The sequence below is a fragment of the Capricornis sumatraensis genome, chromosome 4 (genome assembly GCF_032405125.1).
Source record: "Capricornis sumatraensis isolate serow.1 chromosome 4, serow.2, whole genome shotgun sequence".
NCBI classification, from domain to species: Eukaryota; Metazoa; Chordata; class Mammalia; order Artiodactyla; family Bovidae; genus Capricornis; species Capricornis sumatraensis.
Window position 1 is genome coordinate 71,610,574 of NC_091072.1, and position 26,478 is coordinate 71,637,051.

Here is a 26,478-nt window from a genome sequence, read left to right on the forward strand (position 1 = left end):
TTCGGTGTTTTCTCTGCAGACCCCCCCACCCCCCCACAGTTCTTTGTTGTGTAGGGACGGCCATCAAGAAGGAAGCCAAGATCTTTTCCTTTGGGACCAAAAGCTAGACCCCTATCTCCTCTACCTGAATACAGTGATAGGACGTGAGCGAGAAGATCAGCTCAACGCTGCTCAACAGTCACGTCAGGGGACACCAAATTTCTCTGTTTCTTGAACAGCTGTCACCGAACTTGGGGTTAGTCTTGGGTGGTTCCTAAGAGGGCACAAGGAGAAAGAACCCACTGTGACATCCACAACTCCTTGCTCAACACCTCTGTCTGGCTTAGGAGTCAGTCAGTATCAGCGAGGTAGCCAAAATCTATCTCCAAAATCAACTACCCAGAGAGAGAAAGGGAAGGGGCTTCAAGGGCCACGCTCACCCAAGTTTCCTCCAAAAGGCACTTGAGCTGACCCCATTAGGTACCAGTGTGGCACCGGCCACTGCAATAGCCCGGGCCACAACTCCTGCTCTTCCCTGAAGGAAATGAGAGGTACCTGCCCAGTCTTCCTGGATCCAGCCCTTGTCTGGTCCCCTCACTGCTCTTCCTTTTGTCCCTACAGTGGATAAGGAGGCCAAAGTAAGCACAGCTGCCATCCCTGATCCTATTCTCCTTCAAACAGGAGGTGAGGTACAGGGCTGTGGAACATCAAGGATCAACTGCAACTAAAAACTCAAATTTGGGGGAGGGCTGGACCAGCCATAGTCCCTGCTTTGACCAGGACTCTACACCTCCATATTACCTATTTCCACAGTGTGCCTGTTGAAACTGCTTTTGGATAAACAAGAACAGAACCAACCAAGCCCTCTCCCCAGTCTCCTCCGTTTCAGCTGCCAGCAGGAGTCCAGGGCTGTGGGAGCCACACTTCAGTCTTGGTCCTGCGCCTTGAGTCCCCACCTGTGACCTCAGCCGAGGGTCTGGGGACTAGCTTCCCCACCCAGGAATGCTGAAGGAACTTTCCCAAGATACTCAGAGTCTCAGATTATTTACAGAGCTGAAGCTCTGGGGCCTGCCGTCCCCTGATGCACTCTTCCGGTCTCCTGGGTCCACTCCTCCAGGAGGGAGACAGATACAGACGGGGCGGCGGTGGGACCATCCGACCAGAGGGGGTGCACTCTTCGGTGGATTCTTCTGATCACTCCCACCACCCGGGGCCCCTGCGCCTAGAGAGAAAACTGCCCGTCGGAAGTCTTGGACTGGCACCCTTGGCACATCCGTTTGTGTCTGAGTAATCGATCTGTCCGAGAAAAACACTGAGAAGAAACGGAGGGTTAAGTGCCTGAGAGAAGAAACGTGGTTACCTATTGGCTAGAGCTGTCCTTCCCAAATGAGAGAGGCGCAGGTCCCATTCTACGTTCCCTTGGCATGTACAGACAGCATGAGTGCACAGTGGTTAGGAACACAACGCTGAAGTCTCAATCCTGGCCTAGCGCACAGGAGCCATGCAACCTTGGGCAATCTATCTCAGCTCTGAATGTGTCCACGCATCTGTAAAATGGGACTAAAGGTGCCTACTCACAGAGCGGCTGCTTCATTTGTCATGTATTTATTCAGTATCTCAAGGCAGGTACAGTTCCTGGGGCTGAGGACAGAGGGGAGAACCAGAGGGACAAAGTCTCTGCCCCACAGAGCTTTCATTCTAGTGTTCTGCAGATACAACCTGAGAGTGCGGAGCAAAGCTTGAGACCCAGCAAAGCATCCAGTGTTCACTGTTATCACTTCTCCTCTCTTGTTCTTGTCTCGTTTTGGTCCTGGATTTTACAGTCACAATACATCAGATATTGACCGCTCCCCCAGGGCAGGAATTTTTCTCTCTTCCTCCTAAGTGCACCTGTCCTGAAGTTCCATTCAATGCGTCTCTATCCCTGATCTGCTGTGTCCTTGGGAAACCCAACCTCTCTAAACCTCAATTTTCCCATGGGCAAAATGAAGGCAACAAAGCTACCTCACAGAGTTAATGTGAAGTTAACGTCATACATGGTCTCACTGTGCCTGGTGCACAGTAAGCACTCAAGAAACGCTATTATTAACAATTATTCTAATGGTTCCTCCCCAAGGGACCAGAAAGGTATATCTATATAAGGCCAGAAAGATATACCTCACCCCGATGTACTAACACCATCATGGCCAGGAATGCGAGATGGCCCCTTGTCAAGCAGGGAGTGGAGGCGAGCCCTGGCTATTGGGGAAGAAAGTTTGTGTGTGGGTGTGAATGCATGACACGTGAGCTTACCTGGTGACACCGTTCACACTGGTAGGGCTTTTCCCCACTGTGTACACGCTTGTGACGCTCCAGGTGGTACTTCTGGATGAAACGCATATCACATATGTCACACTCAAATGGCTTCTCACCTGGCCCAATCAGAGAGAAGGGAGCATCAGGAGGTATACATGGCAGGGACCTCACTCCAGTTATTTTCCCAGAAATCTTTACCTTTTAGTAATGTGTAAACAGCTAATGGGGAAAGGTTCCCAAAGCTGCTGGTCTCAGCAACACCAGATACATACAATCTCTTCCGCTTCATTCACTTACCTTCCTCCCCTATTTCTAATACTTACTCCTTAAAATAAACCCAACAGAAGCTACACACAAACATAACAGAAACTACGGACTACGCTCCCCCTCTGAACGTGCGCAAAACACTTACCGGTATGAATAAGGATGTGCCTCTTGAGGTGATAACTGCTCCTAAAGGCTCCAAAGCAGTGTTCACAAACAAAATTTTTGGGAATCTTTACTTGAAAAGAACCATTTTGTTCCACTACCACCACCTGGGGGCAAGAGTCAGGCACGTCATGAGGCTATCCTATCCCTCTGCCCCCTTCTTGCCTCCATTCTGCCCTGGCCCTATTTTCAACTGCTGGACAAAGTAACTTCTCTGATGCTGTCATCTCCCATATCCCTCAGAGTTAAGAGACCCTTGGAGGAAGAAGGTAGGGTGAGCAAGCTGTCTGCTTGGTCAAACCTCGCACTCTGAACTGACCTTAGAGGGAGACTGCCTGCCCCTCTGCCACAGGACCTCATGCTCCCCCGACCCTCCCCTTACCAAGGATGTTTCACAGAGGGCAGAGATCAATTGCCAAAGTGGTCTCTGGATGGGGTCAGGGTGGCTCACTCACCAGCCCTCAGGGCTGAGCCAGAGACACGCTCAGTCGTGTCCGACTCTTTGCGACCCCGTGGACTATAACCTACTAGGCTTCTCCGTCCATGGGATTCTCCAGGCAAGAATACTGGAGTGGATTGCCATTTCCTTCTCCAGGGGATCTTCCTGACCCAAGGATCGAACCCGGGTCTCCCGCATTGGAGGCAGACGCTTTAACCTCTGAGCCACCAGGGCAGTGTGTAAGAAAGAAGAGGGCTGCCTTATTCCCAAACTGAATCAGTTTGGGGGTTTCCCCATTACCTGCCTTCTTCTTCTTTTTTTTGCCACTCTGCGTGACTTGTGGGATCTCAGTTCCCTGGCCAGGGAATGAACCCGAGCATTCGACAATGAAAGCGTGGAGTCCTAATCATTGGACTGCCAAGGAATTCCCCATTACCTGCCTTTTTAACAGTCTTTTTTGAATGAGAGGCCTCAGCCAAGCTGTCATCGTCTTTGCGGCTCCGGGATTTATCACTGTCTTTTCGGTGGCCCTTTAAATACAAATCAAATCTAAATGCACAGTCAATCTCAGAACACAAGACAGGAGGCCAAAAAAGGTGCTTTGAGACAACTTGTGAATCACCTGCCCCAGAGGTTTAGAGAAAGTACACATCCATCTCCTCTCCAAGTACCTTGGTTTTAACAAGCTGTTGTACAGGAAAGACCTTCCTTTCCTGTACCCTCTAAAATACCCATACTCATGGCCCAGCTGTATCCCCTTTCCCACTTCCCTAAACAGAAGCACTGAGAACTCAAAGCTGGGCACCTCCTGGCAGAGAGCTTGGGCCACCCGACCCCCAGGTGCCGCAATGGACTCAAGTGCTGTACCTGACTCGAGCACCTCAGCACATCAGGGCTACCTGCCCGCTCTCCATTCTCGGCCTGCTTGCTGGCAATCTGGCTCAGCATCATCTTCTTGCTGGCTGCAGTGGGAACCAAACTCACACCTGCTAGGCCTTCACAAGCCAGGAGACTTGCCTAAGTTGAAAGGAGATGAGGTGTCAGGTCACCTGGCAGGGCAGGGCAAAAACAGACTGCCAATTTCCAAAGAACTACCTTAAACACCCAGCTACTAATGTGCGGCTTCTCTCCAAGGAGCGTCCCTCCTCACCACAAAACCCTGCTTCCTTCGAGAGTCCTCCCTAACTCATCTCACCAGGACTAGTTATTCATTTTGTCAGCTGTCAGCATTCAGACACGGACCAAGAGAATAATCAGATGCTACTGACACTTTTATCATTAGCACTGTGCTGGGTAAAATGTGTATCTATATACTACTTTGAAGCTACACGAGGCTTAGAAATACCAAGAGTCTGTCCTGCTGACCCACTGACATGGGAGATTTCTAGGGGAACTTCCTTCTTTCTTTCTTGACGACACTTAGCTACACAGAACCCGCTTCTGACTGGCAGATCTCACTGGTGCCAAATGTACAGTCTCAAGCTCTACAAACGCATATCAGTAAAATCAGGTCATTTCTCCCCTTAGATTTAAAATTCTCTAAGTGTTGTCAAATATAAAAATTTTATATTTTATAACAAAGATAAAAATTAAACCACTTGGGAAGACTTTCGAGTTGCATATACAATTTCTCCTCCTCCTCCCTGTCCTCACCATTTACGTATGCATATTCATATTTCTCACAGTCCTTGCCATACATAGTTTAAAAACTACTTAAGTAAGGGATATTTAGGAAAATTGCTACATTCTTCAAACTGACTTTATTTAGCCAGCACTAGACAATATCCTTTTCTTACTGAAGAAACACTTTTAAGAAACAGGTGGTCAGCAAATTTCCGCACGAAATTGAAAAAGAAATTCCTTTCAGGTGATCAGCACATCCCAGGAACCCCCTCTCTCATCTTCAAGGACTTCGGAGGGAAAGGTTTGGAGGCGAGACTTAACTCTGCTGTTTGCACTATACAATCTCAGGCAGATTACTCCACCTCTTTAAGCCTCAGTTTCCTTAAATGCAAAATGTTTACCATGGTATCTACCCTCACAGGGTTGATGAGTTAACATACAAAAGCAGCACCCCAGTACAAAGTTAGCAGTTAGGGAAAAGCAGTCTTCTCAGAGCTAGAGTGAACAGGATGCTGTGAAGTGGGTTGCAAACAAAGGAAGAAGAAACTGCACGGCTCCTCCTCTGCATGGAAAAGAAGGAAGCTATGCATGCAGCTGGAAGAAAGCCAGTGATTTCTTCCTGGTGAGGCTGGTAGGAGGGTCCCTGGAAGGAAGCTGGCAAAAGCTGCGGGGATGCTACAGACAGCTTTTCTCCCCAGATAACTACAATAACCTGTTGAGCCATCCTGTCTCTCCAATCCATCTTGTGTCCCCACAAAGGGGATTTGGAAGGACAAGTACCTTCCAAATACAATGATCTGACATCACTCTCCTGCTTAACACTCTTCAGAGAGTCCCCATTCCTTATGGAATAAAGTTTAATTCCTCAGCAAGGGATAAAAAGCCCTTCAGTCACACTCAGCTTACTTCTCCAGGAAACAACTCCCTCACCCTAACGTGGCTGTCTAGCACTATCTCCTGTCTTTAACCATCCACCCCCCCACCCCAATCCTTTCCTCCGTAACTAGCAAACTACCCGCGGTACTCCCCACCTCACCACACCCTCCCAGGACTCTAAGTCTCTGCCCAGGCAATTGTCCTTGTCTGAATGCCCTGTTCTACTTGTTTATCTAGCAAAATCCTATCCATCCTTCCAGCTTCAACTTCTTTTTTCAACCAGGCAGAAGGCTCATTCCCTCCTCTATGGTGTACATACCTCTATTATTGCATATTCCTTCAATCAACAGACTCATTGAGTCTGTACTACTAGCCAGCCACCAGGCAGTGTTGTGTATATAAAGATAAATAACAGACTGTCTCTTCATCTCCCCCAACCCCAAACCAACTAGCCTGGAAGCCTGCTGGGGTCAGGGTCAATTTTATTCATCTTTGTATCCCCAGCACAATGCCTTGCATGTAACAGGAGCTCAATAAATTCCTGTTGAAAAAAAACAAATGAACCATTCACCAGACTGTTTACTCCCTCATGCCCCTCAAAAGTTGCTGTACCAAGTGTAAACTGAGTACATGTTGCTTTGTAAATGTCCCATCAAGGCCTGTGATGCAGTATAGCCTACCTCCTTCATTTGACTGGAAGCTCCCTGAAGGCAGGGGCTGTGGCCTGTCTCCTTTCCTTCCTCTAGATCTCCCCCTGGTGTTTAATACAGAGCTTGGCTCACTGGGTTGGTCAGTATGTTGACTAAGGCAGCATTCAAGAGTGAAACTGCAAACATGCTTCCCAGTGATCTTGAAGGAGGAGGACTCTAGAGCTTTTTACCTGAGCCATGCTGATTTCTCACTTTATGCAACTCAAAAGTTCGAGTTTCTTGCTCCACCTTTCCTTAAGACACTGTTGTCTGAAGAACTGTCACCAAATCACTGTAACAACTCTTTCGTGTCCCTTCAGTCCTGCTGCCATACTGAAATGCCTTTGTCTTCAAACAGAATTTAGTGTCCTCCAAAGTAAAAATAGATATTCCAAGAATCCCTGGTCTCTGCTTGGCTCCTGCCTACTGTCTGAAGAAAAAGTCTGCCAGTCTTGGTTTTCCAGCTGAATTCTCTGAATGAAATTCACGATTTGTTTCAGAAACCTGAAACCAGAAAGGGAAATGGAGCTGTTAGGTGCAACATTCTCAGGCCATACAACCTTCAGTGGGCTGAACTATTTTGCCAGGCGCTCTGTGTGCGACTCTCAACGAAGACATCAGAGTTCTCTTTCTAGGTCATGAGAAGAAACTGGTCTCCAGGCCATCGACAGGAGCAAAAGTAACTTCGGCCTCTAGTGGAAGCACTGCAGCAGGCCAACTGCTAGGATTTGCCAACTTAGGACTGGAAGAAGGGGGCGGAGGCCCTCTAGGGCTTTTGTGTCCAGTGGGCCGGCCCGCGAAGCTCGCACTCTATCAAGGCGACCCGAAGTGGAGTGGAGAAAAGCTCAGGGGTTAACGCTGGGCGCTTGAGCAGCAGGCAGAAACTGGACCAGCAGTACAAGCCCAGGCCGGCCCACACGTGTGCATTCTCCGAGACCGCCCCAAGGTACGTAAACTCGCTGCGGAGGTGGAAGACAAGGAGGCGAAGCCCAACGCTGCGCGTTCCCTCCCATCTTCCCTCCCTCCCTCCCTCCAGCCAGCCAGCCAGCCAGCCAGCCAACCATCCGCCAGCCAGCCAGCCGCTGCGCCCGCCGCACGAACCCGGAGAGCCCAGGAGCGCGCAAGGTGCGTGCTCGCGTCCGCGTCCGTTCCGAGCAAGCCCCCTCAGTCCGGCCGGTGACGCGACCGCACGGCGGTGTGCGCGCAGCCCCTACCTCTCCTCGGGAGCGCCCTCCCTTCGCCCCGGGCCCCTCCTTCCCTCCCCTCCCCCTTCCCGCGCGGTGCCCCACGGCCTGCGAGCTGCTGGAGCGCTGCCGCCTGCCTCCACAACGCTGCGCTCCCTGGGGCGTGCTCTTACCTGCCAGGCGCGGCCTCCCGTTGTCTCCCCCGCTGCGCGGCGCCTCCTCCAGGCCGCAGCACTCCGTGCCAACCCCGTGGCCGCCGCTGCCCCCGCCGGGACCGAGGCAAGTTTACAAACACCAACCCGGGGCCCGTTTCCCCGGAAGCACTTCCCCTCCCCCTCTGTCCTCTCCTCTCTACAACACTATCCACTTCCGGGCGGGGGCCGACAGAAAGGGGGTGAGGCTGAGGGCGCACCGAGGGAGTGCAGCTGGTGAGTGGGCAGTGCCGACAGCGCGCAGATGGACGGGAAGAGGGCGGACCGGCGGTACGGCGCGTGCGCCGTGTTGCGGGCGCGCCCTCGCGGCCATCTTGATTCAGGGCAGGAAAGAAGGCCCCGAAATGTTGGGGTGCCGAGTGTTTGTTGAGGGTTTTGCTAGGTGAGTTGCTAAGGACTCCTTGAAGAAGCGTCATCACTCTCCCTTCCTCGCAGATGTTCTCCCTTCGCTTATGAGTCTGGAGCTCCAAATACTGCCAGAATAGTTCGTACCAGGCCTTTCACGTAGCTCTGTCGAGATTATCTTTACCCGAGCTTTCCATCAGGAGCAGATCTGCAGATTCCGAGGGCCGCCCGTCAGCCGGGAGGGAAGTTTTTTGCACGCTCTTGCTGAGTACACTCAGGTCTAGTCTGAGAAAGGATTCCCTGGCATGTTCAGCGCACTCCGAAGCCTTTGATTTCCTCATACCACTTCCGCCTTTATTTCTAGACGGTCCAGTATGTCATAATGGCTTCCTCACCTCCGAAAATGCATAGGACTCTCCTGTTGTTCGGTCGCTCCGTCGTGTCCGACTCTTTGGGACCCCCCCGGACTTAAGCACGCCAGGCTTCCTGTCCTTCACCATCTCGCAGAGCTTGCTCAGACTCATGTCTGTTGAGTCCGTGATACCGTCCAACCATCTCATCTGTCGTCCCTTTCTGCCTTCAGTCCTTCCCAGCATCAGGGTCTTTTCTAGAGTCGGCTCTTCACCTCAGGTGGCCAAAGTACTGGAGCTTCAGCTTCAGCATTCAGTCCCTGCAATGAATATTCAGGATTGATATCCTTTAGAGTTGACTGGTTGGATCCCCTTGCAGTCCAAGGGACTCTCAAGAGTCTTCTCCAACACTACAGTTCAAAAGCATCAATTCTTCAGCGCTCAGCCTTCTTTATGGTTCAACTCTTACATCCGTACATGACTACTGGAAAAACCATAGCTTTGACTAGACGGATCTTTGTTGGCAAAGTAATGTCTCTGCTTTTTAATACCAGATTGGTCATAACTTTTCTTCCAGGGAGCAAACATCTTTTAATTTCATGGCTGCAGTCACCATCTGCAGTGATTTTGGAGCCCAAGAAAATAAAGTCTGTCACTATTTCCATTGTTTCCCCATCTGTTGGCCATGAAGTAATCGGACCGGTGCCATGATCTTAGTTTTTTGAATGTTAAGTTTTTGATTTCCTCATAGCGCTTCCGCCTTTATTTCTAGACCATCCAGCATCTAACTTTGGCTTCCTCCCCGAAAAGGCATAAGCTCTCCTCAGTAGGAAACTGTGGTCTCGTTGGAGATTTGGCAATGCAGGGTGGCCCGTTGGCCCGGCTACATTAGGAAAACTCCTGAGCCTTTCTTTAAATTCTGTTCCCAACTTTCCTGCTAAAGATGGGCTTCCCCAGAGACTCTGAGGGTAAAAAAGTTCTGCCTGCAACGCAGAAGACCTGGGTTCGATCCCTGGCTTGGGAAGATCGACTGAAGAAGGAAATGGCAACCCACTCCAGTATTCTTACCTGGATGATTCCATGGATGGAGGAGCCTGGCGGGCCACAGTCCATGGGGTTGCAGAGAGTTGGGTGCGACTGAGGGACTAACACTTTCAGTTTCTGCTAGAGATGGACTATGCATTAATGCACTTGATGGAAGGAAATGTTCATTTTATTTAGGTGCTGTCAGGTTGTGAGTGTAGGGGAATTAATGGAGATGCCTAAATAAAAAAAAACTTTATGAATGAAGACAATTTCCAGCCACTTTATGTACATAGATTTCATGTCTGTGAGCACTCCATTTTTTTTTTTTTTACCAATTGACAGCAAATCTTTGTGGTCTTAAGGTCATCATAGAACAGATAAAATTGAGTGAGATTATCAGAAGTAAATCTTTAATTAAGAAAAAAAAAGGCTCAGGGACTTCCCTGGTGGTCTGGTGATTAAGAATGGCCTGTAATGGGAGGGGGTAGGATGTGAGTTCCATACTTGGTGGAGGAACTAAGATCCCGCATGCCATTGGGCAGTTAAGCCGTGTGCTGCACTTCCCTAGCAGGCTGCTGAGCTAACACCTGATTCAGCCAATAAACACTTAAAAAAATAGCTCATGCTTATTTTAATAAATCCATACAGCACAAAAAATTAAAAGGCAAAAAACATATTGCCATCTGTATGCTACTCCATGCTCCTGAAGGTCGTGACTTTTATCAGTTTGTTGTATATACCACCAGGCTTTTTTCTGTGTTCATAAAAACTTTTTTATTTCATCCAGAATTTGTTTTTGAGCACCACAGTGGACCAGACAAAAGTGTTTTACACATCTTCTAAGTAGTTTCACATTTTAAAAATTGTTTCAGTATTCCAGCAATTTGTATTTTAGTTTGTCTAGGCCCATCCTCAATGAACATTCAGGTTAGTTCCAGTTTTTTTGTTTTTTATAAACCATGCTGTATGAACATCCTTATAGTGATCCTTTTGTTTTTATAGATAGATTTATAGGTAGGAAATGGGGATTTAAAATTTAATAGGTCCTGTGAAATTGAATTTCAGGGGTTTGTAACAGTTTACACATTCAGAGCCATGTGTATAAGTCCCCAGTTCCTGCAAACTAGATGCTATGAATTTTTTATACAGTTGCCAACTTGATAGGTAAAAAATAGTAATTTCATTATTTTAATTTGCATATCATTAATAGTGAAGTTGAGCATCTCTTGTTGCTTTTTGACCATTTTAATTGTTTTTGTAAACTCCCTGTTCACATCTCTTGCCTGTTAAGGAAAAAGTAGATCGTTTGTCTATTATTGGTAGAAATCTTCTCCATGTTACACTAACTTTTCATTTGTCATATGCTTTTAACATTTTTTCTCTTATTTTTCATTTATCTTTGAACTTTTTTTAAGAGTGGAAGTTGTGTTTTGTGGGAAAATATTTGAAACATTTCTATGACAATAGTTATAAGAAAAGAATGTTTACAATCAAAACTAATATTCTATTAGAGCTGCTGGCCACCCAGAGTCATTATTATTATTTATTTATTTTTGGCTGTGCTGGGTCTTCGTTTCTGCAGGTGGGCTTTCTTTAGTTGCAGTGCATGGGTTTCTCATTGCGATGGCTTCTTATTTCAGGGTGTGGACTCTAGGGCGTGTGGGCTTCAGTAGTTGCAGTGTACAGGCTTAATTGCTCCACAGTGTGTGGAATCTTCCTGGACCAGGGATAGGACTCCTGCCCCCTGCATTGGCAGGTGATTCTTAACCACTGGACCACCAGGAAATGCCAATTTTCATATTTTTATATTCAGTATTTTCACATGATATATCCATTCACAAAGAGAATCAAATTGACAAAATACTAAAGCCAGTGAGTTCAGCTGCATTGCCAGATGTATAATTCACAAACAACTTATATAAATAAAATGAGAACAATAATCAACCATAAAAATATTGTAGGAAGATACCATTCACAATAAAAAAAGTTTACATTTATAGATGTAAATTTAAGGAAATTGCAAGTTATATATTAAAATCAGGTTATTTTAGTGGAAGACAAAAAGGGCTTGATTATTATGATTTTTGACTGTGCTGCATGGCTTGTGGGATCTTAGTTACCGGACCAGGGATTGAACCTGGACCAGGGCAGTGAAAGCACCATGTCCTAAGCACTCACTGGTCTACCAGGAACTTCCCCAAATGCTTGATTAGGTGGAGTTTTATCATGTCTATGAATAGGAAGACTTAATATTGTAGAGACAAAGTTTTTGCTTTAGATTAAGTTAAATTCTTATTAAAACAGGACTTTGCATGGAATTTAAAGTGACTTTTACATTTGCAAGGAAAGGAATAATTGCAAGAGAGCAAAGACCATTTTGGAAAACAGTGAGTAGGTAAAATGATGATGGGGCAGGGGAAGTAAAGCCATGAATCATCTTTAGTCACTTTGATGCATCTTTCTTTAAACAGAATTGTTCAAGTTTTATGTAGTCAAATCTGCCTGTGGTTTTGGGTTTTTGTGAAATGCTGCCTCAGTGTTATAAAAATATTTCCCTGTATTTCCTTTTGGTGTTCTTAGAGTTGTATATTTTCAGTTTTATGCCTTTACCTCAGCTGCAGTTGATTTTTGTGTGGTGAGAAGTAGTGAGAAATGCCAGACTTAAAAGGGACCAGAGATGTAGTCTTAGCCTAGATGTCACCTTTGTAATCTTGGACAAATTAATTTCGCTCTGTCTGGTACAAGAGTCCTTGACTTGAAGATGAGAGTCAGGCTAATTTCTAGCACTACTGTGAAGCCCAAGTGAGATCATAGGTGAAAAGTTTTTAAGAAGGAAGAAAAAACCCTTTGCATATCTTCTAAAGTATCATTAACACTGATTTTTGGTTTATACACATCATATGTAAGTGAAGTGAAACATCATTTTTCAGAACCTGGAAACAGTTCATTCAAGTTTGTGCAAAAGACATCTGTGCTGCTGTCTACCTATTCCCTCACCGGCTCAACACCCACATTAGTAATGGCTCCAGTTCTTATGTGTAGTGTTTTCTCCCCTTCTAGATTGTAAATTCCTGGGTGAGGGAGAGAGGTCTAAGTCTTATCGTTAAGTAAAGCACCAAATAGAAAATAGGCATTCAGAAAAAGTATTAATTTTCATCTTTTCCACTACTACTACTACTTGGCAGAAGGAAGAGAAGAGTGGGAAAGATGAAGACGAATATTTTCCTGAACGCTTATGTTGTATTTGGTGCTTTATTTAAAGGGCATCCCAGGTGGCACAGTGGTAAAGAATTTGCCTGGGTTGGGAAGAGCCCCTGGAGAAGGAAATGGCAACCCCCTCCAATAGTCTTGCCTGGAGAACTCTGTGGACAGAGGAGCCTGGTGGGCTACAGTCCTTGGGGTTGCAAAGAGTTGGACACTACTAAACTTGCATGCACGCATGGTTTACTTAAAGAAGCATAAGACATAGACCTCTCCCCATCCAGGAATTTACAGTCTTTCAGAAGGGCAGAAGACACTACACACAGGAACTGGAACCACTATTAACGTGGGGGTTGAGTCTGGAGTGATAGGTAGACAGCGCAGAGGTCAGTGTTTTCACTTTCTAACAGTAAATAAACCTGACTGAAAGTGCTTTAAGAAGCACGTGCCCTAATCCCTTTGCCCTCATGCAGGCTTCCTCCTGGGCAGCCTTCCTCAGCTTCCTTGGTACACCCTCCCTTCAGGCCCACCCCATCACTTTTTCAAGTTGTGTTTTAATGATTACCCATTAGATTGGTCTTTTCAAATTAGTCTTTTCCTCCACCAGCTCTCTATCACCTTCAGGAGGGTCGGAGTGTTTTCTCTTTGAAGGCTGCCCTGGGCCAATTGAGTGGAGTTAACCAGCCTTCCCTTTCTCCAGGGAGCGAGCATGCCTTAATTTTCGGCACTGGCCTCCTTCGTGACTTGTTAGCTGAAGTGAGCAAAGCAGACACCCAGCACCTGGGGCAGTGCCAGGCAACAGATACTCAGTCACTGTTGAACTAGCTGAACCCGTTCCTCTCTCAGAGCCAGTTGGGCTGCATAGTAGAAATGAGCGGTATTGGCTACCTTGGTCACCTGGTAGACCTTTTAGATGGGAGTGAATTTTAGGAGTTAGGAAACCACACGATGTAATGGGGTCATTCCTTGAACCTGGTATACAGTTTGGAATTTTTGTTGCCCCTTCATTCCTTCTTTTATGTTGCTTAAAAATAATCTTTATTTTAATTACATAAGTCAATGGAATTATCACAGAAAATTATAAAAATATAGAAGTACATAAATAAGAAAATGAAAATCGTCTATAATCCCAATACCTAGAAATAACCACAGTTAGTATTTTGAAGACTTTTCCAGTTTTTTAAAAAAATGCATGGGGAGTGACTGTTAATAGATATGGGGTTTCTTTTGGCGATGATGACAATGTTCTTGATAGTGTGATCCATGTGCAACTTTGTAACTATACTAAAAAGTACTGAATTGTACATTTGAAAAGGGTGAACTTTGTGGTATGTGAATCATATCTCAATAAAGCTCTTATATTAAAAAAAAAACCTTGTAGGTGCGTACACATAGTATTGTTTTCTAAACTGAGAGAAAGTGCATATACTACGCTCCTTTGCTGCTAAATGTTTCAGCATATGTTTCCAAAGAATAAGAACATTCTCTTCCATAACTGCAATGCAGTGATCAGGCCATTCACAGATTCCACCAGTTCTTCCAGTGACTTTCTTTACAGCAGTTTTTTTTCTTCCTTATCCAGGAACCCATTTAAGATCACGTGGTCCTTTTGGTTGCAATGTCTCCAGTTTCCTTCAATCTGGAGCAGCTCCTTAGTTTTTCTTTGATTTTCATGATACTGACATTTTTGAAGATTACAGGCTACGTTGTTTTGTAGAATGATCCTCAATTTAGATACGTTTCCTCATAGTTAAATTCAGGTGGTACGTTTTTGGCAGCAGTGAGGCTGAGAGCTTTTCCATCCCTCGCGTCAGGAGACCCACAATGACTGTCTGCCCCACCATTGGTGATGTAATTCCTCAATTACTTGGATAAGGTGGTGTCCATCAGGTTTCTCTGCTGTAAAGTTACCACTGCTTTTTTAAAGTGCTTTTAAGGAAAAGAATTTTACAACATCACCCAGAAGAAAAAGCTTTATCCAGGTTTTAGTGTTGTGTTGATGTTTTGAATGAGAGAGAAAGACAAAGTAACCTTTGAAGATTTTTAAATAAAAAGGAAAAAAAAAAGTCAAGCAGTGGGGAGGGAGGTGGGAGGGGGGTTCATGTTTGGGAACGCATGTACACCCGTGGTGGATTCATGTCAATGTATTGCAAAACCAATACAGTATTGTAAAGTAAAATAAACTAAAAATAAAAATTAAAAAAAAAGTCAAGCAAGGAGGAGGAGGGAGGCACTCAGTTAGTGTTTAGGGTTCAGAAGATGGTACGTACCATTCATGTAACCAGGGAACTCGACAAGAGATTTGAGAAGGCTGATAATGAGCCCACTTTTGGACCATTTGAGTGTGAAGTCCTATGAGACTTCCAAATTAGGCAGGTGGCATCATGGATCGGGGCTGGTGAGAGAGCTCTGGGATGGAGGAGTCACCAGCCTGTAGCCCTGGGAGCGGATGAGTGTCCAGGGAGAGGTGCAGAACACAAATGAAAGAGGCCCTGGAATAGAACCCTGAGCAGCTCTCGAGGGAGGGCCAGAGGAAGGTGAAGAGGCAAAGAGAATTAAGGAAGTGGTCAGGGGTAGTCATATGGAAGCCGGTGAAAGAAAATATTTCAAGATGGAATGCAAACTGTATCCAATGGCCCCAGAGGGGTCAAGTAGGATAAAGATGATATGTATCTGTTAGATTTGGATGCAGGGACATTCTCGTTGGCCTTGAAGGTGGAAGCTGCATGGTAGTGGGCTCAGGAAAGTATGAGAGGAAAGAAATGGAGTGGAGCTAACTGTTTTAAGGTTGGCTGAGAAGAGGAGGTAGCTGGAGGTGGGAACATGTGAAAGGTTTAGACAATGTAAAATGCTATGATAAAGGGGTAGTGGGAAAGAGAGTTGAAGAAATGGGAGGGGTAATCAAGAGGGTATCCATGAAGGAAGAGGAGAGAAAGTCTTTAGATCAGTGGTTCCAACTCAGCCGTCTACAGGGCCAGGTTGGTAAAGCAGATGAGTGAGGTGGGCTATGTGGGCTAAGGGGAAACAATGCAAAATCCTAAGGGCCTGTGGCCAGTTGTGAGGATTGTCATCCAGTTGTCAACCATCGCCTCGCGCTTTGCAGTGCCTACTTCTGGGAGGATTATACATCCTTACCCCACTCACCCCAGGGCTTGTTTTGGTCAACTGGATTTGACCAGATGTGCCACGTGCTAGGTCTGAGCTGAAGTTTTAGGATTGGTGCATGGTGTTCTCTGCCTTTTGCTTTTTTTCCTCTCTGCAGTGAGAACGTTGTGTCCCCAGTAGGGGCTGTTCCTTCAGCCTGGATGTTGGAATAAAGGTACATGAATCAGAGCTATAGCTAATCCAGTGTAAGCCATGAAAGAGAAATAAATCTCTGTTGTAAAGCAATGTTTGTTTGTTCTTTTTGCTCTGCCATGAGGCCTGGGGGATTTTAGTTCCCCAACTAGGGCACCCCTGCGGTGGAAGCACCAAGTCTTAACCCCTGGACTGCCAAGGAAGTCTCAAGGCAATGGAGTTTTGAATCCATTATTTATCACAGCAAAACTAATACAGGAGTTCCACTAAAACTATATTAAGGTAATTTTTACTCCTACAGTTTAAAAAATTCAGAAGTTTGACAGCACACTCTTACTGAGGCTGAGAACACAGGCTCTTTCATACATTTGGTATCACTTCTATGGATGTTGGCAATGCTTACTGAGCTTACAAATGCAGGTGGCTGTAATTGAAAAGACAGACAATAACAAGTCTGGCAAGGATGCGGAGAAATGCAAATTCTCATGGCAATATAAAACAGTGTAGCCACTTTAGAAAACATTTCAGCAGTTCCTCAAAAAGTTAAATGTAAAGTTACTGTGTGTGTGTGTGTTCAGTCGCTCAGTCACGTCTGACTCTGTGTGACTCTATGGACTGTAGCCCGCCAGGCTCCTCTGTCCATGGGATTTTCCCAGGCAAGCATACTGGAGTGACTTGCCATTTCCTTCTCCAGGGGATCTTCCCGACCCAGGGATCAAACCCACATCTCCTGCGGCTCCTGCATTGGCAGGGAGATTCTTTACTGCTGAGCCACCAGGGAAGCCTGGAATGTATATACCAGGCACTGAATAAGGGAGGGCTCCAGAGTGCAGGTGACAGAAAGAGTGAGTTTGGATGGCTTTTTATTTGCTATGAGAAATTTGAAGTGAGAGGGAAACAGGGACAAGATTGATGGGTCAGTCATTTGAGAGGTGTGGAAAATTTTGAAATCATAGCTCCAGAGACTTGGAGGTAGAGCTGTCAATAGCAGAATAGTGATTTTGCCAGGCAGTGTTGTGTGTTCAGTCAAGGAGAGTCACTGCTGCTTTTTGCCTCTGAAGATGGTTACTGCCCTCATCATAGTCCTGGGGATTCCCTTCACCTCTCTCCTGCATTGGGCAAAGTTTGCTGTGTTCTGATTCTCTGTCCTTTGTCCACGACCTGCTTTGCTGTGTTTGTTTAGTCTTGTCTCTGGAAGTCTTTGGATCCTCCATTGTTCTGAAACAGTATTATAATCTGTCTTTCTGTTGGTCATTCAGTGGATCCTTTTGGTCTATCCTTCGGTTCTATAAAGTTTTTCTTTTTAAAAATTTTTAGTATTTTCCTCCTCCCCCTCCCCGCCCCTTCTCTTCCTGTAACTTCTGTTAGTTGACTCTTGAGACTTTTGGATTGATCTTCTAAAGTTCTTTTCTCTTTTACTGTCCATCTCTTTATATTTTATCTTCTGTGTGATTTTCTTGACTTTGTCATTTCAGTTGTCATAGTTTTAAAACTCTAGAGCTTCTGCTTCTCTGAGTACATATGACAGCAAGCTGTTTGTTCTTAATGGATTCAATATCTTCCATTTTCTTCTGCTTCCTGGGTTTCTCCTCTTCTACCAAATGCCTTTGTTTCCCATTTGTCTGTTTTTGCCTCTGTGGTTCACATTAGGGGCTTTGCTCAAATGTCCTGTAGCTCTGGGCTGTGTCTGCTCTCATTTAAGAGTAGGCACTAAGGCGTATTGGAAGGCCCAAGTGCATAGAGGATGTATTTATTAACGTGTGGGCGTCATTGACTAGGTGGTTGGTCAAGGACTGAAAGAAGAGTCTCACTGAGGTCAGTGTCTAGTCTCCTGGAAGCTTTACCTCTGGCCGCTGACTCTGAACATTGGTTGGGAGAAAGGAGTTGGCCATAGGTTACTTCCTCCTAATCTTCCCCGTATTCATTACAGCTTCATCCTCACCTCCTGCTGTCCTTGACATCCTGAAGTCCCAGACTTTCAGTTTCTCTGCTTCCTGCCTCTTGAGTCACTTGGCTGAATGGGCAGGGGAGGAAAGTGGGGGTCTAAATGTTCCTTTTAGAAATTTTCATCTAATTTTCATATTTTCAGTTGTGCTTCTCCATCCTGTCTTCCAGGATACCTAGCGTTGTAAATTCCTGAGCCTTTCTGGGCCTTTGCCCTAATAATCAGTTTATATCCCTCTGGCATAGCCCCCTACAGACAGACTGACTTTGACTTTCTGCTATTTGCTGAACCAGTTACCACTTCTCATCTGCGTTCTCTCCTCTAGTTATTGACATCTCTCACCTCCTGTCTCTCATTTGTTTTATTCTTCAGGATTTAAAATTCCACTGATGTAATTTTAGTGGGGTTTCAGGAAGGAGTAGTGGTAAACATACGTGTTTAATCTGCCACGTTTAATTGGAATGAGCACAGAGACCATGAATTTATAGCAAAACCAATTTGAATGTTTAGGTGGTTTTTCACTAGCAGAATCCACAGTCCAGGTGGATTTGGTAAGAGAAGGACCGGCCAGCTGGAGTGGGATCCTGCCAGGTGAGTTTGGTGGAAGGACATTAGGGCTAGGGAGTTGAGGATTTTGGACAAAGGGTGGTTGAAGCAGCAGACTGTGCACCCCGGGCTGTGTAAATAAAGGAAAGAAAGATACAAAGGAGTCGGTGGTTGGAGGAATTTATGAACTGGAGATCCCGTGAAGTCAGAAAAACGTGGCAGTTTTCAAATGAACCCTGCTCGGCCCTTGCAGCATCTTCTCAGCCAGGGGTGAAAGCGCCCTCCCTAAGTTTATTCTTGTTTCTTGGCTTTGTTATTCTATTTTAGGGGTTAATGTCCCTCTTGCTTCGCCACTCCTCCCCACCGTTGCTTTTTAAAAAGAAGACTGCGTGTGTGCAAGGGCTGTTCCCTTCCTCGGATCCCCAAGACAGGATTCTGTATGGAGTGTGAGGGTACGGATGCCTCATCTCCCCATTACCCCTGGAGGAGACTGAGTGTTCAGAGCCCTCACCTCAACCTTTCATTTCTTTTTTAAAACCTTTTTTAAATTTATTTTTTATTTTTGACTGTGCTGGGTCTTCATTGTGGTGCAGGCTTTTGTCTAGTTGCAGCAAGTGAGGGCTGGTCTCTAGTTGCAGCGCTCGGCTGCTCATTGCAGTGGCTTCTCTTGTTGCCACAGGCTCTTCTAGCACATGGGGCTTCCTCAGTTGCAGTTCTGGGCTCTAAAGCACAGGCTCAGTGGTTGCGGCACATGGGCTTAGTTGCTCTGAGGCATGTGGGATCTTCCTGGATCAGGGATCAAACCAGTGTCTCCTGCAGTGGCAGGCAGATTCTTTACCACTGAATTACCAGGGAAGCACCCACCTTTCATTTCTGAGCAGTGACTTTGGTCAGATGGATACAGAAGGGGCCGGGTGGACACAGCCACATCTTCCATGCAGACCTCTCTTCAGAGCTTTGGAAAGAGCCCCCGTCCAGGCTGGGGTCTCCCTTTCTTCACCAGTTGTTCCCTCCTGTTTTTTGCCCTACTGGCCTGCTTGTCGTATCCAATGACTCGAGCTGATCAACACCAGCAGATGTCTTGGCGGTTCTCTCTTTGAAGCCCTTATTTCATAGAAACAGGCCGTGAGGTGTCCTCACTCCTGGCCCAGAGGTGTTTGCACGACAGCAAGCTCTGGCCAAGGGAGCCCTGTGTGAGGCTGTGGAACGTGGTAAATTAGGATGGGGGCTTCAAAGTCCAGACCCAACTCAAGACACATGCTGGCTGTGTGATCTAGACAGGTTATATCCATACTGTCTCTGAAATCTGTTACCTCATTTTTTAATAAAAAATTTTTTATTGGCGTGTAGTTTGTTTATAATGTTGTGTTAATTTCAGGTGTTCAGTTCATTTGCTCAGTCGTGTCTGACTCTTTGCGACCCCATGGACTGCAGCACACCAGGCTTCCGTGTCCGTCACCAGCTCCCAGAGCTTGCTCAAACTCATGTCCCTCGGTGATGCCATCCAATCATCTCATCCTCTGTCGTCCCCTTCTCCTCCTGCCTTCAATCTTTCCCAGAATCGGGGTCTTTTTCAATAAGTCAGTTCTTCACATCAGGTGGCCAAAGTACTAGAGCTTCAGCTTCAGCATCAGTCCTTCCAACGAATATTCAGGACTGATTTCCTTTAGGATGGACTGGTTGGATCTCCTGGCTATCCAAGGGACTCTCAAGAGTCTTCTCCAACACCACAGTTCAAAAGCATCAATTTTTCAGCACTCAGCTTTCTGTATGGTCCAGTTCTCACATCCATACATGACTCCTGGAAAAATCATAGCTTTAACTAGATGGACCTTTATTGATAAAGTAATGTCTTTGCTTTTCAATATGCGCTCTAGGTTTGTCATAGCTTTTCTTCCAGTTTTTCAAGCAAGAATACTGGAGTAGGTTGCCATTCCCTTCTCTAAGGGATATTCCCCACCCAGGGATTAAACCTGGGACTCCTGCATTGCAGGCAGATTCTTTACCATCTGAGCCACCAGGGAAGCCCTAGCTTCAGGTGTACAGTGAAGTGAATCTTATACATATACATATATCACTCTTTTTTAAAAAAATAGGATTATTTTTCCCATGTAGGCTGTTAGAGAGTATGAATAGAGTTCTCTGTGCTATAGAGAAGGTAATTGTTAGTCATCTATTTTGTATATAGTAGTGTGTATATGTCAGTCCCAACCTCACAATTTATCCCTCCCCTGCCTCATTTCCTCATCTTTAAATGTGGGTCATAAACTTACCCTCGATGATTGTGAAGATTAGACTAATGCATGTTATGTTCAGAGTGAGGCATGTAGTGAATACTTCTATGGTGCCGATTTTTACTAGCCTCTGCACCTAAAATGCCCCATCGGGGGAACCAGAGTGAGCGCTGATGAAGGATCGGGTGTCTCGTTCTCAAGGCTGGCCAGCTCCTCTGGTTTCCCCAAACCCAATCTACTGGGGAGAAGTCTAAGCGTAGGACCACTGGTTCATTGGGGTCCAGTGGCTTCTGACAGTGGATTATGTCAGATCAGTCCACTTTGAGGTTGATTCCTCCTTTCCATGTTTTCTGGATCCTCTTGCCTCCTCATTTGGGGGTTCCCTAGGCCTTGGTTTTGCCCTTCTCTTCTTGGCCATGTCTCTGAGCATTCTCTCCCCAGGCGGAATGGAGCCCATCACCAGGCTTCGGTTATACCCCAGCTCCCAAGGGTGCTTTTCTCTCACATCTCATCAGAGCACTGAACCGGACTTCCTCCCAAATGAGTGTTTGTAGCCCCTGTCCCCTCCACTTGGATGAGTATTTCCAAGAAATAACAATTTTGCTTTCTATCTAGCTTCCGCTTTGTGCATCCCTGTTTTTTTTAGGGGCACTGTTCTTTTTCCTGGGGCTTGAAGCCCCAGGGTCATTTTTGACTCTTCCCTCCCCTCCAATGTAGATTCCATAAGTGTTGAATTGAGCGTAAACCGGCAAGTGGTTAAGCCTGCATGCTCCTCCACCTGTCTTTTCCTACGCTCACCTCCCCTGTTCACACGTGGGTCACCTCTTTCCTGGCTTGCACCAATGGCCATTTCATTCTTCCGCATCCAGCTGCTATACGCTGGTCTTCTGAGCGCATCGTTTTCATCACGGAATCTTTCAATGGCTTTCCATTTTCTGCAGATAAAATCTAGATTCCTGGCCTGGCTGGCACTCAAGGCTGTCCGTAATGCGTACAGCCCTGCCCTCCTCGCCTTTCTCCCCATGATGTCCCTGCAGATCTTTCCAGTGGCCAGGTGCCTTCACGGACCCAAGAATCAGCACACTCACCCCCAGTGTCGGCTCGTGGCCTGCCTCCCCTGGCCCTGCGTGCCTCCTGTCCTCCTTCAAGACACAGCCCCAGTTCCCCTGCAGATCTTCCCCTGTCTTCAGCCTTCATCCGTCTCCTCTTCTCCTGAGGGGCGCTGGGGATCAGCATCTAGACGGTGCCCCCTCCCCCCTCACCCTGGTGTGAACACAGTTGGCGCTCACTTTAGACAGCCACTCCCTGTTTCTTGAGCGGCTCAGCCTGCAAGGTACAGGACTCTACTTGTTTATCGAACTGCTACCCTCAGTGTGACTTTCTTTCTTCCTTCTCTTCAAAGGAGAGGGCTTTAGAAATCAGGACAGTTCTGAGATGACTCCAGGGGTTGGGATGCAAAGAGATTGGCCTCTGAAAGTGAAAATCGCTCAGTCGTGTCTGACTCTTGGCGACCTCATGGACTCTACAGTCCATGGAATTCTCCAGGCCAAAATACTGGAGTGGGTAGGCGTTCCCTTCTCCATGGGATCTTCCCAACCCAGGGATTGAACCCAGGTCTTCAGCACTACAGGTGGATTCTTTACTGGTTGAGCCACCTCTGAGGCCTGCCTAAACCATTTTGCCTCCCTAGTCTTGCTCCAGGTCTCTCCCCACCTCAGCCTCTAGGGTCAGCAGGTGCAGTTTCCTGCCTCTGCCCCACTCCCTGCTCTTATCTCTTAGCTGAGCAGCCCTCTCTCTTATCCCCTCTTCAGGCCCTTTGGTTCTCGGTGGGAAGTCCGATGTCCTGCTGGTTCTCCTCTCTGCTCCCCTCCAGCCTGAAGTGGAGGTGTTTCTGCCTTATATCTTCTCTCCTCCCTTCATCGTGTCAGCTAACGATTATTCAGGAAACTTATCTCAACCTGCTGGCCCTGTCCCAAATCTTTAGGGCAAAGGTCATGAGAGTGATGTCACGGTCATGTGACTGCTGCCTATACCTTGCCCCCTCTGCTGCCCTGGTCCCAACACTATAAAAAGCCAACTGTGTCCCCTGCCTCCAGTTTATCTGGACAGAGACCTGAGCAGAAAGGTAAGCTTCCCACCTTTGCCTTCGGTGAGCAGGGGCCACTGGATTCTACCTGCTTAGCACTAACTTCCTTTTTCTTTCCCGCCCATCTCTGCTGACTTTCTCCCTGGATGCTCTCACTTGTCCTTATCTGTACAGTGAAGGCTGGGCCTTAGGCCCATTCCGGAGTTGAGGAATGGGTTAGGTTAGGTCTCACTGGTTAGGTCTGGGTGGGGTCCACAGGCTGAGTAGGGAATAACTCCTGCTCTGCTCACAGATTTTCTCCTGATGGCTGACTCTCAACCGCTCCTCTCCCTTGATGGGGACCCTGTGGCTGCAGAAGCCTTGCTCCAGGATGTGTTTGGGATTGTGGTGGATGAGGTTATTCGAAAAGGGACCAATGCCTCCGAGAAGGTGGGTCTTTTCTCCCTCCTCTTCCTGTCCATCAAACCTGACTCAGAGCTTTCCTCCTCTGTCCAGGCTTCTCCCCAGAACCCATTACCGCCTGACTGTGTACCTCAGAGATTGCATACTGGATCAGATACTGTTTATTTACCTTTGTTCATGTGCTGCTTGAAAAACATTCCAAACTGGTGTTGAGTGCCAGTTTGTGGTGTCTGTTGTCTGTTGAGATGTGGTTTAGGCAGCCAGTCAGTTGGGTGCCTCGGTGGCCCCGGAGTCTCCTGTGGTGCTCTCCTAGGTCTGTGAGTGGAAGGAGCCCGAGGAGCTGAAGCAGCTGCTGGACTTGGAGCTGCGGCACGAGGGCGAGTCACAGGAGCAGATCCTGGAGCACTGCCGGGCCGTGATCCGATACAGCGTGAAGACCTGTGCGTCTGGGGCTTGGGGGAGGTGTATCTGGAATTTGTGCCCAGCTCCACTCTGAGCCTGCGTCCCCCTTCTCCAGGTCACCCTCGTTTCTTCAACCAGCTCTTCTCAGGGTTGGATCCCCATGCCCTGGCCGGGCGCATTGTCACAGAGAGCCTCAACACCAGCCAGTGAGCCATCCCAGGACCCCCACCCTCTACCCCACAAAGCATTTGGGTTTGCGGGAGACAGACCCCGGGAACAGGATAGGAGAATGGTGTCTGCCCCCTCTTTTCGGGGAATCTCTGCTGGCAGAGTCTTTCCCCTCCTACGCTTTGGGTTTCCTTTCCCAAACTTTCTTTTGTATCCCGGGTCCAGTGTTTTCTCATTCTTTCTTTCCTGGTTCTTTGTCACCAAGCCAGTTGTCTCTTCTGCCCCTCCTTTCACTCACACTCTCCACCTCCTCTGAGGGTCCCCCCCAGTCTCTTTCCCATTCTCATCATTCCCTCCCCTGGCAGGTACACGTACGAAATCGCCCCTGTGTTTGTCCTCATGGAGGAGGAGGTGCTGAAGAAACTCCGGGCCCTGGTGGGCTGGAGCTCTGGGGACGGGGTCTTCTGCCCTGGTATGTGAAGAGGAGGGGGCCTTTTCGAGAGTTCCTCCTGCCCCGCCATCCTCTTTCTCTGGGCTGGCCAGGAGGGGTGATTCTCCTTTGTTTCTTCTCCAACTGGGCTTGGGCCAAACCAGAGAGAAGCTGCCCAGTCTCCTGTATCCTTGTGTTTGCCAAACAGTCCACGGGATTGGTTCTTGCCGTCCTGGCGGGGGGTGGAGGGAGGCTCCTGGATCGGCCCAGGGTGAGGAGCGGGGTGATCAGGAGATCTGCAGATGCTGCCATTCTGGGTCACTAGCATGCCATTTGTCAAATCCTCAGAACCCATGGCCAGGTAGCCAGTCACTTGTGCTTCTGGGTGGAGAGTTCAGGAGAGCCAAGCTCCAGTTTTGACCCACTGCCACTCCCTCTTGCCACCACCCCCTTCCTTCCCTGTGACAGGTGGCTCCATCTCCAACATGTATGCTGTGAACCTGGCCCGCTATCAGCGATACCCAGACTGCAAACAGAGGGGCCTCCGGGCACTGCCGCCCCTGGCCCTCTTCACATCGAAAGAGGTGGGAAGAGGCACAGGCCTACCCTGGGCTCCCGGTTCTAATCTCCAGCCAACTGAGTCCGGGACCCGCAACTCAGCCTGCCCAGACCCTTCTCCTCTGAGGCTGGCCTCCCCTGTAGGTGGATGTGCTTCCTTCCAACCAAAGGGGCTGTGTGAGGGCCCTGTTCACCTTGCCTGCTGTCTGGGGTAGCGGAGCGGCGTCCAGTGCCGTGCACACAGTCTGAGAGTGTGGTCCATGGACCAGTGGCATCACTGTCACTTCTGGTTGTTTAGTCACTAAGTCGTGTCTGACTCTTCGCAGCCCTGCGGACTGTAGCCCGCCAGGCTCCTCTGTCCGTGGGATTTTTCAGGCAAGAATACTGGACTGGGTTGCCATTTCCTTCTCCAGGGGAGCTTTCCCACGCAGGGGTCGAACCCGTGTCTCCTGCACTGCAGGCATATTCTTTGCCACTGAGCCACCAGGGAAATCAGTATCACTTGGGAGCTTGTTAGAAATGCCGAGCCTTTGGCCCCTGTGCAGACCTACTGAATGTGAATCTGCCTCTTTACCAGACACACTGGTGATTTGCAGGCACGTGAGTGTTTGAGAAGCCCTGGTCTACAGGGTCCCAGCCATTTAACCAGTCCCTTTCCTCCCCACCCTCCCTGCCCTCTTCCCTCCCCCACAGTGTCATTACTCCATCAAGAAAGGAGCCGCTTTTCTGGGACTTGGCACCGACAGTGTCCGAGTGGTCGAGGCAGATGAGAGGTGAAGGTCCTTCTGTCTGCGTGGCTCAGGCCCAGCCTGGCACAACATGTCTTCCCCTTGCCAGAGGCTCTGGCCTTGGGCCCACGCCTCGGCGGACTTCTCTCCCTGCTCTCTTCCCTCCGAGTTGCCTCTTCTGTCTGCCAGTGCCTGCTAGAGTCTCCGCCCTGTCCCCTGAGATCTGTTTACCCCTCTTAGGGAAAAATCAACATTGTGGCCTCCCCATTGCTAACCACATGTTACCCTGCTCTTGAAAGTTCTGCCGCCTAGCCTAGAGAATCTATTACTTCTCTACCCACTCGGTTTTCTCTTCCAGAGGGAAAATGATCCCTGAGGATCTGGAGAGGCAGATCAGCTTGGCCAAGGCCGAGGTGAGTGAGTGAGAGGCGCTGGGCCAGTGGAGCGGGGCCCCTCTGCTCCTTTCTCGGAGGGTCTTTGACTGGCCCTACTCAAGGCGCCCCTCCCCATCCCCCTGCACTCTATGCCTGTCTTCCCCGGCGGGCTGAAGTGACCCCTCCCTCCCGGGTGATCCCAGTCCTGCCGAGACCCACGAGCAGGATCAGACCCTGGGACAAGGGCAGAACTGAGTCCCTGAGTAGAATCGCAGGGAGCACTGCAGGGGGGATGCTGGGGACCTGGAGGGTAGCACAGAAGGTTTCTGTGAGCTGGGAGGGTCTGTGCAGGGCGAGCAGCGTGGACTTGGAGTGATGGGAGATGTGGAGGCCCCTTCACCTGGGGGACACAGAGATACTGCAGCCATCTTAGAGGGCATTTCAGCACTGTCTGTACCATTTTTAAATGTATCTATCCACTGACTCAGAGGCCTACTACTAGGATTAGCCCATAAATTTTCATTACAAAGTGCTTAGAATTGTGTGCACTGGGACGAAGTGTAAAATTTTAAGAAACATTTTAGTATTCATCAATAGATAAATTATGGTGTATCTGTGTCAGTTTCTTCCTTTGCAAAATGAGCATGATATAGAACTGAT

At 47.9% G+C, this 26,478-nt stretch overlaps 2 protein-coding genes across 3 annotated transcripts in view; one reads left to right on the plus strand and one right to left on the minus strand.

Annotated features, from left to right (window-relative positions):
- ZNF740 (zinc finger protein 740) lies at positions 1–7,842 on the minus strand. 2 transcript variants are annotated; one of them, XM_068971757.1, is made up of 7 exons: positions 7,688–7,842; positions 6,522–6,834; positions 4,010–4,159; positions 3,583–3,672; positions 2,687–2,810; positions 2,272–2,390; positions 1–1,291 (listed from the first exon to the last, which is right to left on the minus strand). In XM_068971757.1, exons 2-7 carry the CDS (start codon positions 6,528–6,530, stop codon positions 1,202–1,204), a joined length of 582 nt encoding a protein of 193 aa, XP_068827858.1. In that variant the 5' UTR covers positions 6,531–6,834; positions 7,688–7,842; the 3' UTR covers positions 1–1,201. The 2 variants fall into 2 exon arrangements, with proteins under 2 accessions (XP_068827858.1, XP_068827859.1); XM_068971758.1 differs by lacking the exon at positions 1–1,291 and adding an exon at positions 1,676–1,789.
- Positions 7,393–26,478, plus strand: part of CSAD (cysteine sulfinic acid decarboxylase) — a 25,237-nt gene continuing 6,151 nt past the window's right edge. Inside the window, exons 1-8 of the mRNA XM_068971756.1 lie at positions 7,393–7,455; positions 23,049–23,185; positions 23,472–23,598; positions 23,676–23,766; positions 24,094–24,200; positions 24,627–24,742; positions 25,410–25,489; positions 25,803–25,857. Of these exons, the coding sequence (XP_068827857.1) occupies positions 23,060–23,185; positions 23,472–23,598; positions 23,676–23,766; positions 24,094–24,200; positions 24,627–24,742; positions 25,410–25,489; positions 25,803–25,857 (702 nt within the window). The 5' untranslated portion in view covers positions 7,393–7,455; positions 23,049–23,059. The remainder of the gene's footprint in view (positions 7,456–23,048; positions 23,186–23,471; positions 23,599–23,675; positions 23,767–24,093; positions 24,201–24,626; positions 24,743–25,409; positions 25,490–25,802; positions 25,858–26,478) is intronic.

Excerpts from the sequence above, each read along its gene's own strand:
- ZNF740 (XM_068971757.1), bottom strand. Across the intron at positions 2,391-2,686 it reads GCACATCCTTATTCATACCG|GTGAGAAGCCATTTGAGTGT; the intron begins GTAAGTGTTTTG and ends TGATTGGGCCAG. Across the intron at positions 1,292-2,271 it reads AGTGTGAACGGTGTCACCAG|TGTTTTTCTCGGACAGATCG; the intron begins GTAAGCTCACGT and ends GTTTCTTCTCAG.